Source organism: Dermochelys coriacea, chromosome 2, assembly GCF_009764565.3.
Source record: "Dermochelys coriacea isolate rDerCor1 chromosome 2, rDerCor1.pri.v4, whole genome shotgun sequence".
NCBI classification, from domain to species: Eukaryota; Metazoa; Chordata; order Testudines; family Dermochelyidae; genus Dermochelys; species Dermochelys coriacea.
In genome coordinates this window covers 270,971,347-270,986,951 of record NC_050069.1, presented here as the reverse complement: position 1 = coordinate 270,986,951, position 15,605 = coordinate 270,971,347, and the positions used below count along the sequence as shown (strand labels likewise).

Below are 15,605 nucleotides of genomic sequence, written 5' to 3'. Positions count from 1 at the left end.
CACCCCAAATTCCCAGCCATTGCAACACCCCTGCACCCTGAATTCCCAGCCACTGCAACACCCCTGCATCCCAGCACCCCAAATTCCCAGCCACTGCAACACCCCTGCGCCCCGAATACCCAGCCACTGCAAAACCCCTGCATCCCAGCACCCTGAATTCCCAGCCACTGCAACACCCCTGCACCCCGAATACCCAGCCACTGCAAAACCCCTGCATCCCAGCACCCTGAATTCCCAGCACTGCAACACCTCTGCACCCCGCTGCAGCAGCAGCATTGCAGCCTCCCGTCCACCCCCACCACACTCCAGCCATCAGCGCCCCAGCCTCCGCCCAGCACAGCACCCGCCCCATCCCCCTCTCTGTGGGGGTGGGTTTCCTCTCCCTTGCCAGCTCCGCGAGCCAGCGGCCCCAGCCCTGCCCCGGGACGTACGATGCAGGGGTGCTCGAAGTCCTCGTTGTTGACCTCGGGGCACAGGAGGCTGACGCGCCAGGAGTTGCCGAACAGATCGGAGGTGGGCTCCACGACACCCTGCCGGCTGGTGAAGTCATTCTCCGTGTCCCCATCGAAATTCCCGCACAGCCCCGCCACGCGGCCCTGGTACCGGGGGTCCAGTTTCACGTACACCCGGGTGCCTGTGGGGGCAGAGGGCAGTGGACTCGGGGTTCTGCTGGGGGGAGGGATGGGAGCTCTCCATTCCCAGGAGCTCCATCTGGGGGGAGCCCCATCCCCTCCAGGGCCCCCCTTCGCCCCTCCAGGCTCTGGGGGAAATTCAGCCTGACCCTAGTGTACCACCAGGATCTCACTGCAGCGGGGGAACGGCTGGGTGCCCCAGCCTGTAGGCAAGGATAAGGATCAGTCCCCGGCAGAGAGATGCACCAGACAGAACAGGGCAGGGGGCAGCCCCATGGCTAGGGAGGTTTCTGACGCAGCTGGGCAGAGCCCTGGAGCACAGACCATAAGGAGCGACCCTGCCCCGGGCCCCAGGGCAGATCAGATGGAACAAGTTCGCGTTCTCACTGATTTCCAGGAGTCACGGAAGGGCAGCAGGGCCCAAGTGACAGCCCAGGAGGCCATCAGGGAAACAAGCCATGTGCTTCCCATGTCCCACCTGGCAAGGCCCCGCCCCCTCGGCCTGGCAGGGCCCCGCCCCTCGCCCCCTCGCCCTGGCAGGGCCTCACCTCCGTCCCAGAGCACGCTCAGCCCCAGCTGGGAGACGAGGATGAGAAAGACGCCAGCTCGCTCCAGGGTCAGGCCATTCCCGCTGTAGGTCTTTGGGGGCCGCACTGAGACTCCGTTCACTGTCACGTCCTTTCCTGGCCACAGGTAGAAAAATCAGAGCATAGAGGGACAGTCAGTGTCTGGAGAGCTCCCTTCCCAGACCCAAGGCTCTGCACAGGACACAGCCTGGGAAACAAAGCACAGTGCAGAACAACCACGGCACCCCGCAACCCCACGATGCAAAGCACTGGACCGCTCTGTAATGCAATGCCATGCCATGCCATGCAACGCAATGCAATGCAATGCAACACACCACCCTGCAGTGCAATGCAACGCAACACCCTGCAATGTAACACAATGCAATGCAATGTAAGGCACCAACCCGTGATGCAACGCACCTCCCTGTGATTCAACATACTGCACAATTCTATGCTGCAACTCACCACATCGCACTGCCCTGCGATGCAGCACAATGCATCACCCTTTGATGCGATACCACGTAACACACCACACCGCAACAGAATACAATGCTGTGACGAAGCGGGACTGTTCTTAATGTTTCCTCTGAATAGTGTGGAGGTGCCTCAGTTTCCCCTAGGCAGTTCTTAAGTATCTAGGGGGTGGGATAAGGGTGTATGATCGTTGCAGAGCCCTAGAGGGCAGGTGTGGGCAGGGGTCTGGACACAGAGAATGGCCGACACCCTGTTTCCTGGCCACTGATGGCCTGGGCCCTTCCCCCCTGCAAGGTGAGAGCTAAAGAGCTGGAGAACTAAGGAATCCGGTGACCTCCTGGCCTGGGAAAGGGACAAAGCCCAGAGGAGGGGGGGCTGGAGAGAGTTTCAGTTTGGGGCTGGCTGGGGACATGGAGTGAAGTGAAGACGGGGTTGTCTGGCTCACTGCCCCCCAAAATGGACCCAGCTGAGGGGTCCTGTTCTCTGCCCCTACAAGCTTTGTTTTAGACCATGTTCCTGTCGTCTAATAAACCTTCTGTTTTCCTGGCTGGCTGAGAGTCCCGTCTGACTGCGGAGTTGGGGGGCAGGACCCTCTGGCCTCCCCCAGGACCCCGCCTGGGCGGACTCGCTGTGGGAAGCGCAGGGAGGGGCAGAGGATGCCGGATGCTCCGAGCTCAGACCAGGAAGGGGGAGCCGGGGGAGCTGTGTGTCCTGCAGACAGGCTGCTCCCAGAGAGGAGACTCCCCCAGAGTCCTGCCTGGCTTCGTAGGGAGCAGCTCCAGAGCATCCCCCGGGGACGCCGTGACAAATGCACCGCACGGCAGTTCCACATAATGTAGCACACCCCACCGTGATGCAATGGCATGGCATGCACCGCGTCAGACTGCGATGCACCACACCGCACTGCAATACAATACACCACGCACCGCACGGAGACCAATACACTGTAATGCACCACACCGCAATGCTGCCAGACTGCAATGCAATGAAATGCAACCCCAATTCAACCGCGACGGCTCTGCTAACCAGGGAACTTACAACTCCGCTCCCCTCCCTCCTCAGCGCACACCCCCTTCCTCCTGGCCAGGCCGGGGGGCAGGGTCCTGATTTGAGCCAGGCCAGGAGGTGGTTGGAAGCAGCACCCGCACGGCTACTGAGAGAGGCCTTAGCTGGACGCACAGAAGCAGTGCAGGGACCATCTGCAGAGCCGCGTGTGGTGCAAGCTGTGGCTGCCAGCCAGCAGGTGCAGGTCCGCTTGGGACTTGTGGGGGAGCAGCAGCAGCTGGGCAGGGAGCCTGTAGAGAGGGGTCCCAATGAGAGACACGAACTCAGCCTGGCCTGGGAACCCGCAAGCTCCTACTTGCGGAACAGACTGACCTGGAAAGCCTGGCTCTGGCCTGGCCTGGCCTGCCCAGGGGCCAGCCAGGAACCCCTAGTGCTCACTTCTCTGGGAACGGTTCACAGCTCTGCCCCCTCTCCCCCCACAGCCTCCCACCTCTCAGTAGGTGGACGACGGTGTTCCCGATCACCACCACCACAGACTTGGTGCAGGTGACGCCGCTGGTGCCGCAGGGCACGTTCTCGGAGGTGACGGTGAAGAGGCCACTGCCCTCGCGTGCCAGGATGTACTCGCAGTCCCCCAGGAAGGAGAAGGCCCGCCCGTCGAAGGTGACGTAGTGCGGGTCTCCCGTGGCCACGCAGGTGCCCACGCAGTGATGGGTGCTGCACTGCCAGCGACGGCTCCGGCACTCGCTGCACAGGAAGGGAGAGGGGTGTCGGGGTGTGACGAAGAGGGGCTGTTCTAAAGTTTCCTCTGAATACTGTAGGGGTGCCTCAGTTTCCCCTAGGCAGTTCTTAAGTCTCTGGGGGGGGGGAATAAGGGGGTGTAATTGTTGCAGAGCAAAGGGCCAGGGTACATAAATGGTGATACTCTGTCTCCTGGCAACTGATGGCCTGGCCCTTCTCCCCCTGCAAAGTGAGAGCTAAAGGGTTGGAGAACAAAGGGGCCCGGAAAAGGGACAAAGCCCAGAGGAGGGGGGGCTGGAGAGGGTTTCAGTTTGGGGCTGGTTGGGGACATGGAGTGAAGTGCAGACGGGGTTGTCTGGCTCACTGTCCCCCAAAATGGACCCGGCTGAGGGGTCCTGTTCTCTGCACCTACAAGCTCTGTGTTAGACCCTGTTCCTGTCGTCTAATAAACCTTCTGTTTACTTGGCTGGCTGAGAGTCACGTCTGACTGTGGAGTTGGGGGGCAGGACCCTCTGGCCTCCCCCAGGACCCCGCCTGGGTGGACTCGCTGTGGGAAGCGCACGGAGGGGCAGAGGATGCTGAATGCTTTGAGGTCAGCCCCAGGAAGGGGGCAGCTGGGTGAGCTGTGTGTCCTGCAGACAGGCTGCTCACAGAGAGGAGACTCCCCCAGAGAGAGTCCTGCCTGGCTTCGTGGGGAGCAGTTCCAGAGCATCGTCCGGGGACGCCGTGACACAGGGCTCAGCTACACTGCAGACCCGGGTACCCCCAGCACTACGGGAACCTCCAGCATACCCAGCCCTGGGTAGCACCAGCCCCCTGGCCATCGCCAGCCCCCAGCCTGAGGCATCCCCAGACCCGGGTACAGCCAGCACCCCAGTCCTGCCAGCACCCTTGTCCCAGGCCTCACCAGCACCGCTGGCTCTGCCAGCATCCCAGGCACTAACAGCACCCCTAGCCCTGGGCCCTGACACCACTCTGGGGCCTGCCAGCACCCCCAGCCCCGGGCACAGCACCGGCACATCCCACTTGGCTCCTTAGCACTGTGCTAGCCTCAGCCCTGCCCTCCACACCAGCCCACCACCACTGCCTGCTCTCTCCACATGGCAATCCCCGTTCAGGGCTGTCGGATCCCTGGGTGCCCTTACCAGGTGTTGCAGTCCTTGGCGATGGTGTCGTTGGGCTGGTACAGCCTGCCATTATGGTGGCAGGGACACTCGTCCGGGGAGACGCAACGCTCGTTCTGGGGGGAGGAAGGGGAGCATGACAATGTTCTCATGGCCCCAGAGCTCCCAAGAGACCAGGGCAGGGTGGGGGTGGCCCAGATCGCTGTGCGTTGGGCAGGTCTGCAAGGGTCCCCCAGGAGAGGGATCCAGCCCACGTCCTCTCCAGCTGGAGCCCAAGCCGGGGATCAAACTAGGTGACTGGGGGTGAAAGATCTCCCCTCCCCTGCCCAAGGGGCTCAGCCTCTGCGTGGAAGGGCTGGGAATGCTCCCAGCTCTGCCACAACATGGGAATGCTTGTCATGTTTTTGAGAGCCTGTGTGTGCCTCAGTTTCCCCTTTTTGCTGCTTTGTTACCAGTGCAGGCGGGCGGGGGGGCGGTTGCTCTCAGGGCAGGCTGAGACATGGGTATGGGTGTCCCTAGCTGGCTGGGCCTGGTCCCCACCTCAGCAGAGCTCCTGAGAAGACAATGGCACATCCAAATGCCAGGATACTGACACCTAGCAACGAAGACCCAGAGCGAGATGGACTCCCCCGCCGCCCTGTCTCTGCGGGGGGGCTGGACAAGGATCCCCGGCTGGAGAACACAGGGCTGGGAGCGAGGAGGTGGGGACAAGAGTCGGGGGCTGGAAGGAGTCGGGGCTCCCACCTGGAGTCTGACCAAGGAGGCTGCCCAGACAGACAGAGCCGGACCCCAGGGTTCCCCACAGCCGGGCTGGGCTCGGGGCTGGCCAGGACAGACCCTGCTTCACCCTTCATTGCCCCGGGCTGCCCTAAGGGGCCCCTAGGCCGGGCCCCAGCTAACGACTGAACCTGGCTGTGCCCACGCTGGAAGTGTCCCTCCAGGGGCTGGGCGAGGGGCCCTGATCCCTGCAGAGCGGCCAAGTCCCCCTCAGGGGCTGTCTCTGGGGGACTCGCTGCCCGGAGCTCACGGGAGAGGTGGGGCTGCAGGCCCAGAGGGCCAGTCTAGGGGGTGGTGAGGCCACGTGGCTCACACTGGAGGTGGAGTGGGACCCCCAGGGGGGCTGGCCCAGTGAAGGGGCCTCCCAGAGACTGTTCCAAAGCTGGGGGCACAGCCCCGATCCTATGGGTCCATGACAGGCTCACACTGCCCTCCCTGCCCACCCCCCGTGCCCAGCCCACCGCTAGATGAGCTGCCAGGGCTAGTGTCCCCGTGCCGGGCCAGGCTCCCCAGGCTGGGGCAGAGCTCAGGGGAGGGAAGGGGAGACTCACGAGGAAGACGGTGCCTGGCGGGCAGATGCAGCCGTCGGAGAGGCCTGGGCAGCTCAGGTTGCCCTCGGCAGTGGCGCAGGTGCGCAGGCAGGACCCGTAGGCGTAGACCAGCTCCCCGGGGCAGAAGGCGGCTTCGGGGCAGCTGTCGTCAGTGCAGTTCCACAGCCCGTTCACACAGACGCTGCAAGGCAGGGCCACGGGTAAGGGGAACGCCCGCAGCAAGGAGCGGGCCCAGGACGAAGGGAAGGGATCAAACCCTCCACGTCGCATGGAGGCTTTGGGGGAAGCTTTCCTCACCCCCGTCCCTTCCCGGCCCATTGCAGGGTCTTTGCGCCTTCCCCGGACACAGCTGGGACTGGCCGCGCTCGGTACAGGACACCGGGCTGACGCGCTCCGGCGGTTCCTACGTGAAACCCAGCTCTCTGCTTGTGCCCCCGCCCGGTCCTGGCGTCTCCCCAGGTTCCCAGCCAGAGCACGCGGCGCCCTGCACAAATCCAGCCCAGGTCCCGCGAGACTCAGCGCCGCTCTGGAACGGGGCACTTCCAGGAGTGGTGCAGCCCACGACCCAGGAGTCCTGGAAAGCAGCCCGTGGGCACCTCTCAGCCGCTGGGGTCCCCCCGCCCTTTGCAGGCTCTATAGGGTGTCACCGGAGCCAGGGCAGCCCAGCCCTGCCACGGGACTGGGGGTCACCCGTCATACCCTGACCCAGGCCAGGCGACTGGGCCCCTCTGCCCAGCGCTCCTGGGAGCCAGCCAGGCCCGGCCCCGTCCCGAAAAGGGCTGGGGATCCCTAATGGCAGCACAGAGCCCCAGCAGAGCACGGGGCAGCACTGGCAGAGGGGAGAGCGCCCCCCACTGAGCCCCTGCCCCGCTCCCCGCAGCCCCCACCCTGCTCCCCGCAGCCCCCGCCCCCTGCCGAGCCCCCATCCTGCTCCCCCTGCCTCCCGCTGAGCCTGCTCCCTGCAGCCCCCACCCCCTACCGAGCCCCCATCCCGCTCCCCGCAGCCCCCGCCCCCTGCCGAGCCCCCACCCTCCTCCCCCTGCCTCCCGCTGAGCCTGCTCCCCGCAGCCCCCACCCCCTACCGAGCCCCCATCCCGCTCCCCACAGCCCCCGCCCCCTGCCGAGCCCCCACCCTGCTCCCCACAGCCCCCACCCCCTGCCGAGCCCCCACCCTGCTCCCCCTGCCTCCCGCTTAGCCTGCTCCCCGCAGCCCCCACCCCCTACCGAGCCCCCATCCCGTTCCCCACAGCCCCCGCCCCCTACCGAGACCCCACCCTGCTCCCCGCAGCCCCCACCCCCTACCGAGCCCCCATCCTGTTCCCCACAGCCCCTGTCCCCTACCAAGCCTCCATCCCGCTCCCCGCAGCCCCCACCCCCTGCCGAGCCCCCATCCTGCTCCCCTGCCTCCCGCTGAGCCTGCTCCCCGCAGCCCCCACCCCCTACTGAGCCCCCATCCCGCTCCCCACAGCCCCCGCCCCCTGCCGAGCCCCCATCCTGCTCCCCCTGCCTCCCGCTGAGCCTGCTCCCCGCAGCCCCCACCCCCTGCCGAGCTCCCACCCTGCTCCCCACAGCCCCCACCCCCTGCCGAGCCCCCACCCTGCTCCCCCTGCCTCCCGCTGAGCCTGCTCCCCGCAGCCCCCACCCCCTACCGAGCCCCCATCCCGTTCCCCACAGTCCCCGCCCCCTACCGAGCCCCCACCCTGCTCCCCGCAGCCCCCACCCCCTACCGAGCCCCCATCCCGTTCCCCACAGCCCCTGTCCCCTACCAAGCCTCCATCCCGCTCCCCGCAGCCCCCGCCCCCTGCCGAGCCCCCATCCTGCTCCCCCTGCCTCCTGCTGAGCCTGCTCCCCGCAGCCCCCACCCCCTACTGAGCCCCCACCCTGCTCTCCACAGCCCCCGCCCCCTGCTGAGCCCCCACCCTGCTCTCCACAGCCCCCTCCCCCTGCCGAGCCCCCACCCTGCTCCCCCTGCCTCCCGCTGAGCCTGCTCCCCGCTGCCCCCACCCCCTACCGAGCCCCCATCCCGCTCCCCACAGCCCCCGCCCCCTGCCGAGCCCCCACCCTGCTCCCCACAGCCCCCACCCTGCCGAGCCCCCACCCTGCTCCCCCTGCCTCCCGCTGAGCCTGCTCCCCGCAGCCCCCACCCCCTACCGAGCCCCCATCCCGCTCCCCACAGCCCCCGCCCCCTGCCGAGCCCCCACCCTGCTCCCCACAGCCCCCACCCCCTGCCGAGCCCCCACCCTGCTCCCCCTGCCTCCCGCTGAGCCTGCTCCCCGCAGCCCCCACCCCCTACCGAGCCCCCATCCCGTTCCCCACAGTCCCCGCCCCCTACCGAGCCCCCACCCTGCTCCCCGCATCCCCCACCCCCTACCGAGCCCCCATCCCGTTCCCCACAGCCCCTGTCCCCTACCAAGCCTCCATCCCGCTCCCCGCATCCCCCACCCCCTACCGAGCCTCCATCCCACTCCCCGCAGCCCCCGCCCCCTGCCGAGCCCCACCCTGCTCCCCGCAGCCCCCGCCCCCTGCCGAGCCCCCACCCTGCTCCCCCCGCTTCCCACTGAGCCCGCTCCCCGCAGCCCCCACCCCCTACCGAGCCCCCATCCCGCTCCCCACAGCCCCCACCCCCTACCAAGCCTCCATCCCGCTCCCCACAGCCCCCGCCCCCTGCTGAGCCCCCATCCTGCTCTCTGCAGCCCCCACCCCCTACCGAGCCCCCATCCTGCTCCCCGCAGCCCCCGCTCCCTAATAAGCCTCTGTCCCGCGCCCCACAGCCCCCGCCCCCTGCCGAACCCCCGTCCAGCTCCCCACAGCTCCCACCCCACCGAGCCCCCATCCCGCTCCCCACAGCCCCTGCCCCCTACCGAGCCCCCATCCCACTCCCCACAGCCCCCACCTCCTGCCGAGCCCCCACTCTGCTCCCCCTGCCTCCCACTGAGCTCGCTCCTCGCAGCCCCTGCCGAGCCCCAACCCTGCTCCCTGCGGCCCCCACCCCACCGAGCCCCCATCCCACTCCCCACAGCCCCCGCCCCCTGCCGAGCCCCCATCCTGCTCCCTGCAGCCCCTGCCCCCTACCAAGCCCCCATCCCGCTCCCCACAGCCCCCGCCCCCTGCCGAACCCCCGTCCAGCTCCCCGCAGCCCCCACCCCACCGAGCCCCCATCCTGCTCCCCACAGCCCCTGCCCCCTACCGAGCCCCAATCCCGCTCCCTGCAGCCCCTGTCCCCCACCAAGCCCCCATCCCGCTCCCCACAGCCCCTGTCCCCCACCGAGCCCCCATCCCGCTCCCCACAGCCCCCGCCCCCTGCCGAGCCCGCTCCCCGCTCCCCCTGCCTCCCGCTGAGCCCCTGCCCCGCTCCCCAGCACCACACTGGGGTCGGCACTGGCTCAGGGGACAGCGCCCTCCCTGCAGCTCCCATCCCAGTATTGACCTGGCTCTACCCAGCTTCGCTCAGGAGATCCCGGGGCTGGGGCTGGCAGAAGGGCTGAGCCAGGCGCTTGCCGTGCTGCCTGGACTCCCCTGCCGGGGCCTGGGGTTCCCTGCTGCACGTGCATCCCCCGGGCCAGGACCCTCCCAGACCTCCTGGCTCTCCCGGAGCGTGGTGGACGGTCCGTGGCTGAGGCCACGCGCGGGGCGGGAGCCGGCGGCATGTGGCAGAGACATTCAATGAAATCAACCTATCCTGTGGTGCCATCAGAAACAGGCCATAGGGTGATTTCATCAGACATCTCCTACCACCACCTCACCCCATCGGAGGGGAGAGAGCTGGGCGTCCCCCTGCCCCTCCCAATCCCTGCTCTCCCTGCCCTCCTCTCCCCACACGGTCCATGAGGGCCATTCCTTCCTCCCCCAGCCGGGGATCAGCTCCTGCCCTGACACGTGAGGGCTGGCCGCCCTGGGAACACTGCCCAGCGCATCCCTGCAGGCCTTTCTCTCCGCAAGCTCTAACCCAGCTCTGAATAGTCCTTGCCCTTCGCAGGATCCTGTGGCAGTGAGTTCCGCATGTGCACACACTATGACTAGCCCGCAGGGGCCAGATTCTCCCACGGCAGGATACAAGCAGCCCCCGGGACATCAGCAGGAGTTACTCCTATCCTGAGGGGGAAGGATCAAGCCCCGGAGGTACCAGCATGGCTCGTTGCAATAGCAGCTGCAGGCAGCTTAGGGTTCCTCTCCCCCAACCCCTGAGCACCAGCGGCAGCCCTGCCCCCAGAGGTCCCCTCTAGGAGCAGAGGGAAGGGCAGGCCCTTGGCCCAGTCTGCCTGTGCTCTCTGCTGGGGCAATTCGAGCCTGCTGTGCTGAAGGGTTTTCACACAGGGACCACCGGACAGCAAGTTACAGCCTGCTCTGGCCTCGTGCCCCATTCCCCCCCGCGCGTGCCAGCCAGTCCCTGCCCTGCGGCCGGATGGGAACCAGCACCCCTTAGTGGGGAAAGGCCCCGTGCCCCATTCCCTGCCCCACTGTGCCAGCCAGTCCCTGCCCTGCGGCCGGATGGGAACCAGCACCCCTTAGTGGGGAAAGGCCCCGTGCCCCATTCCCTGCCCCACTGTGCCAGCCAGTCCCTGCCCTGCGGCCGGATGGGAACCAGCACCCCTTAGTGGGGAAAGGCCCCGTGCCCCATTCCCTGTCCCCCTGTGCCAGCCAGTCCCTGCCCTACGGCCGGATGGGAACCAGCACCCCTTAGTGGGGAAAGGCCCCGTGCCCCATTCCCTGCCCCACTGTGCCAGCCAGTCCCTGCCCTGCGGCCGGATGGGAACCAGCACCCCTTAGTGGGGAAAGGCCCCGTGCCCCATTCCCTGTCCCCCTGTGCCAGCCAGTCCCTGCCCTACGGCCGGATGGGAACCAGCACCCCTTAGTGGGGAAAGGCCCCGTGCCCCATTCCCTGCCCCCTGTGCCAGCCAGTCCCTGCCCTACGGCCGGATGGGAACCAGCATCCCCTAGTGGGGAAAGGCCCCGTGCCCCATTCCCTGCCCCACTGTGCCAGCCAGTCCCTGCCCTGTGGCCGGATGGGAACCTGCACCCCCTAGTGGGGAAAGGCCCCGTGCCCCATTCCCTGCCCCACTGTGCCAGCCAGTCCCTGCCCTGTGGCCGGATGGGAACCAGCACCCCTTAGTGGGGAAAGGCCCCATGCCCCATTCCCTGCCCCCCTGTGCCAGCCAGTCCCTGCCCTATGGCCGGATGGGAACCAGCACCCCTTAGTGGGGAAAGGCCCCGTGCCCCATTCCCTGCCTCCCTGTGCCAGCCAGTCCCTGCCCTACGGCCGGATGGGAACCAGCACCCCTTAGTGGGGAAAGGCCCCGTGCCCCATTCCCTGCCCCACTGTGCCAGCCAGTCCCTGCCCTACGGCCGGATGGGAACCAGCACCCCTTAGTGGGGAAAGGCCCCGTGCCCCATTCCCTGTCCCCCTGTGCCAGCCAGTCCCTGCCCTACGGCCGGATGGGAACCAGCACCCCCTAGTGGGGAAAGGCCCCGTGCCCCATTCCCTGCCCCCCTGAGCCTGCCAGTCTCCACGTCCCGTGCTGGACTGGGTGCTGGTGGGACTGGCAGCTGCAATGCCCTCTCTCCCCTGCCCAGGCCGGGCCTGGCACTAACTCCGTGACGCAGAGCCAAGGGCTGTGCTGGGGAGCTGGGCCCACAGCCTGCCCCATCAGCTCGGCGGGAGGTGCTGGTGCAGGAGGCTCCGCGGTGCGACCCTCTCTATGCCCAGCACAGCGGGGAGCGGGGCAGGGTTACGCACCAGGCATTGCAACTCCTGTGGATCTTGCTGCCAGGCGGGTAGGTCTCACCCCCATGCTCGCAGGGGCACATGCTCGGCGGGACGCACTGCCCGCTGTCGTCCAGCACCAGTCCCTCGGGGCAGTTACAGCCGGCCACGCACACGGCCAGGGCCTGGCAGGAGCTGGCCGCCCCCATGCGCAGGTCGGCACAGCTCTTCCCGCAGGGGGCGCTGCACTCCTGGTAGACCTGCCCCCCGCTGCACGGCACCGCTGTGGGGAGAGGGGGGGCAGGGGGCCCTTAGCACAGGCACCTCCAGCTTCCTCGCAGAGAGCAGAGACCTGCCTCATTCCACAACCCCTCCCTTTCCCCAGAGCCCATCCCCCCTTCTCCAGCATCCACCCCTCCCCTTCCCCAGAGCCCATCCCCCCCAGCGCCCACCCCCACCCCTTCTCCAGAGCTCATCCCCCGCCCTTCCCCTCCCCACCCTTCTCCAGCGCCCGTCCCCTCCCCCGCCCCTTCTCCAGAACCCATCCCCTCCCCCGCCCCTTCTCCAGCACCCGTCCCCTCCCCCGCCCCTTCTCCAGCACCCATTGCCTTCTCTGCCCTTTCTCCAGAGCCCATCCCACACCCACTCCACCCCTTCTCCAGAGCCATCCTCTGTCCCTGTTGCCCCGGCTAGGCTGCCCCACCCAGCCAGGAGGGCTCCCCTCCCCGGACATGCCCGTCACCTAGCCAGTCACCCACCGCAGAAGGTCTGGTTCCTCCAGGGCACCGGCGCCCCGTCCTGGGCACACTGCCTGGCGTAGGCGGCCAGGGCGCGGCACAGACAGTCCCCGCTGGCCGCGCAGCCGCACACGTCGTAGAGGCAGAGCTGGTAGTAGGGCTCCCGCTCCACCAGGTCGTGGCAGGGCTGCGGGACAGGGCAGGGGGCGCGTCAGCCAGGGGCTCGGAGCAGCCGCCCGGGCTCCAGGCCCTTCCCTTGTGGGGGCCTCTGCTGGGGGCAGAGCACTAGGGGGCACTTCAGAAACCAGCCCCACGGACGCATGGGCACAGCACAAGTGTGAACAGCCACACGTGGAGAAGGCCAGTCCCGTGACCACCCGACAGTGTGACATGGACACAGGGCGACCGGGGTCCCTCAGGGCAGACGCACCCCGGGGATGTCCAGACAGGCCCACCCCCGTGCCAGGGGCACACAGCAAACGCTCCTGGATCAGCCCCCCTCCCTAGCAGGTGCACACACAGATACGGTGCCCCTCGCTGTGGTCTCTGGTCCCAGCCCCCGGGGCGGGTACCTGGAAGGCCGAGCCATGGAGGACGGTGCAGGTGGCCTCGGCGAACTCCCTGTGCTGGGCGTAGGTGCCGCAGGGGTCGAAGGCGAAGGAGCCGAGCGCGGGGCACTCGCTGGACACCCGGAACTTGTTGGCGAAGGCGGCGACACTGGGCTCCACGTCCCCGGCGGGGGTGGTGAACTCATCCTGCTGGTTCCAGTTGTAGGTGCCGCACAGACCTCGCACCTGCCGGGGGACGGGGTGAGGGTGCCAGTCCGGAGCCCCAGGGGGCTGGGGGGCAGCCAGGGAGCTCCCCCTCCACACACGCAGCAGGGAGGCCAGCTGGTGCCAGGCCTGCGGGGGGCTGTGGGGACGTGGATTCTTGCTCTGCCAGGCACAGGGCTAAGACCCACCAGCTCCCTCACCCCGGGGTCTGCGACACCAGTCACGAGAGACCTGGCACTGGCCACACGGGTCCCGGTCCCGGTACTCAGAGCCAGCCATTTGGCCAACACCCACAGCTGGGCTCCTCTCCCCTCGGGCCCTGCGGGCAAAGCCCAGCTGAGAGGCTGTGACGCATCAGGGACGGGGGAGTGTTGACCTGGGAATGCGGCAGGGGGGTTTCACTGGGGATGGGAGACCTGAGAGTCCGTAACCTGACCCACGAGGGGGAGGCGGAGGTAACACCTCTGCCCTAGGAATGTGGACAAAAGGCTGCAGAAGGGAGCCTGCTGGGGGGGGTTTTAGTTTCAGTTGGGTGCTGGGTGGTGGAACGCAGGGAACCCCAGGGCCGGGGTCTAAGCTCCCTGCTCCCCCAGAAGGACTTGGCTGAGGGGTCCTGGTGGTGCCCCCAAGCTCTGTTTTAGACTGTGTTCCTATTGTCCAATAAACCTTCCGTTTTACTGGCTGGCTGAGAGTCACAGTGAATCCCAGGAAGAGGGGTGCAGGCCCCGGATGCCCCCACACTCCGTGACAACTGATGGCAGCGGTGGGATCTACTGCACCCCGTGAAAGGCACTTCCTGCAGTAAGTGACTGGGGAACAGTATAACAAAGCGGGATTGATGGGGACCAGGCATGCTGAAGATTCAGAGAGAGACGGTTTCAGGGGTGGTTAACCCCTGGGAGTGTATGACCAGAGAGAAAGACTTTTGCAGTAACAGGGTCCCCCAGGGGATTGCAGCGAGCGGTCCCGGGGTGGAGGAGTCTGCAGCTCGACCCTGGCAAAGAGATGTTGACCTCAAAAAGGGCTAGCACCCTAGGGGTTCTTCCTGGAAACCATGGAAAGCTGCCCAGGCCTGCGAGAGGCCAGCAGGGAGATGTTTGCTAAATGCCTTAAGAGCGACCTGGTGGAGCTGTGCAGGCAGAGGGGGCTGCGCATTGGGAGGTCCACCAAGGAACAGCTGATTGCCCAGTTGGAGGAGAAGGATCGCTTGGATGACCCGAGCCCTGTCCCTGAGGGAAGCCGCCCAGTGGATGCAGCGTGGGCCTGGGGCCTGACCAGGCTGGGAGGGGTCAGACTGCTGCCAAGGACATCCCGAGACCCTTCCTACCTATGCCTGGGGAGGGGTTAAGGGAAGCCCAGCGAATACTGAGGGCACCCTGACCCCGGCAGCCAGCAGGGGATCCTCCCGGCGGAGCTCCCCATCCCTGGAGCGGAGGCAGCTGGAATGGAAGAGGGAGATGAAAATGAGGGAGCTGGAGGATCATGAAAAGCAGCGTCAACATGAGCGGGAAGAGAAGGAAAAACAGAGGCAGCATGAAGAGAAGCAGAGACAGCATGAGCTGGAGCTGGCCAGGCTGAGGAGCAGTGGGGTCCTGGCTGTGGTGCGTAAGGGGGGACCCAAGACTGCAAGGAGCTTTGCTAAGTGCTTCCTGGCCCAGCGTAAGGAGGGGGAGGACATAGATAGATTCCTGACGGCCTTTGAGAATGCCTGCGCGATGCACAGGGTTGACCTGCAGAAAGGCTCCAGTTTCTCACTCCCTTACTGGACCCCAAAGCCATGGAGATGTACAGCCGAATGACAGGGGTGGAGGCAGGGGACTACAAACTCTTCAAAAAGGCCCTGCTCCGTGAGTTTGGGCTGACCCCCGAGATGTACCAGAAAAGGTTCCGGAGTCAGCGTAAAACGCCTGAGGTCACATACCTACAACTGGTCAACCGAATGCAGGGATATGCCCGCAAGTGGACAGCTGGGCCCACGCTAAAGAGAACCTCCTTGACCTAATTGTACTGGAGCAACTGTATGAACAGTGCCCCTCTGACCGGAGGCTATGGTTGGTGGACAAAAATCTAGAGAACCCGCAGCACGCAGGGCAGCTGGCCGACGAGTTTGTGAACAGTCAGTCCAGGGGTAGCAGGGAGGAGTCCCCAAAGAACAGGCCCCCCATGATGCAGAGAGAGAGTAACCATGGGACCTCCCGGCGGGGAAATATGGAGAACCCCCTCCCATGGGGAACGCCTGGCGTCGGGACCCTCTGACATGCTAGAGGGGACCGACGTGACCTGAGCTGCTATCACTGTGGCCAGAGAGGCCATGTATGGACCCAGTGCCTTAGGCTCAGGGACAGACTGAGCAGACGCAACTTACCCAGGGTTAACTGGGTAGGGACCCAGCTGGACGAGGCGCAGACGACCCAGGCAAGGGGGGCTGCCAGTTTACCACCTGCTCAGGAGGGAAGAGACCCCAGGGCAGCTCCGCCAGAGGGCTGGAGGCTCTGGACTCAGGGTTCTCGGTTTACAGGGTGGG

The 15,605-nt window shown here is 66.6% G+C and overlaps 2 protein-coding genes across 2 annotated transcripts in view; one reads left to right on the top strand and one right to left on the bottom strand.

Moving 5' to 3' along the window:
• The window catches only part of LOC119850710, an 829,101-nt gene that overhangs the window by 267,994 nt on the left and 545,502 nt on the right, over positions 1–15,605 (top strand). The gene's annotated exons all lie outside the window — the stretch shown is intronic.
• LOC119850715 (SCO-spondin-like) overlaps positions 1–15,605 on the bottom strand; it is a 120,222-nt gene that overhangs the window by 89,094 nt on the left and 15,523 nt on the right. The window contains exons 15-22 of the mRNA XM_043507142.1: positions 12,881–13,102; positions 12,330–12,495; positions 11,605–11,854; positions 5,871–6,051; positions 4,564–4,658; positions 3,168–3,424; positions 1,181–1,315; positions 432–634 (exon numbers count right to left, since the gene is read on the bottom strand). Coding sequence (XP_043363077.1) covers positions 432–634; positions 1,181–1,315; positions 3,168–3,424; positions 4,564–4,658; positions 5,871–6,051; positions 11,605–11,854; positions 12,330–12,495; positions 12,881–13,102 — 1,509 coding nt within the window. The remainder of the gene's footprint in view (positions 1–431; positions 635–1,180; positions 1,316–3,167; positions 3,425–4,563; positions 4,659–5,870; positions 6,052–11,604; positions 11,855–12,329; positions 12,496–12,880; positions 13,103–15,605) is intronic.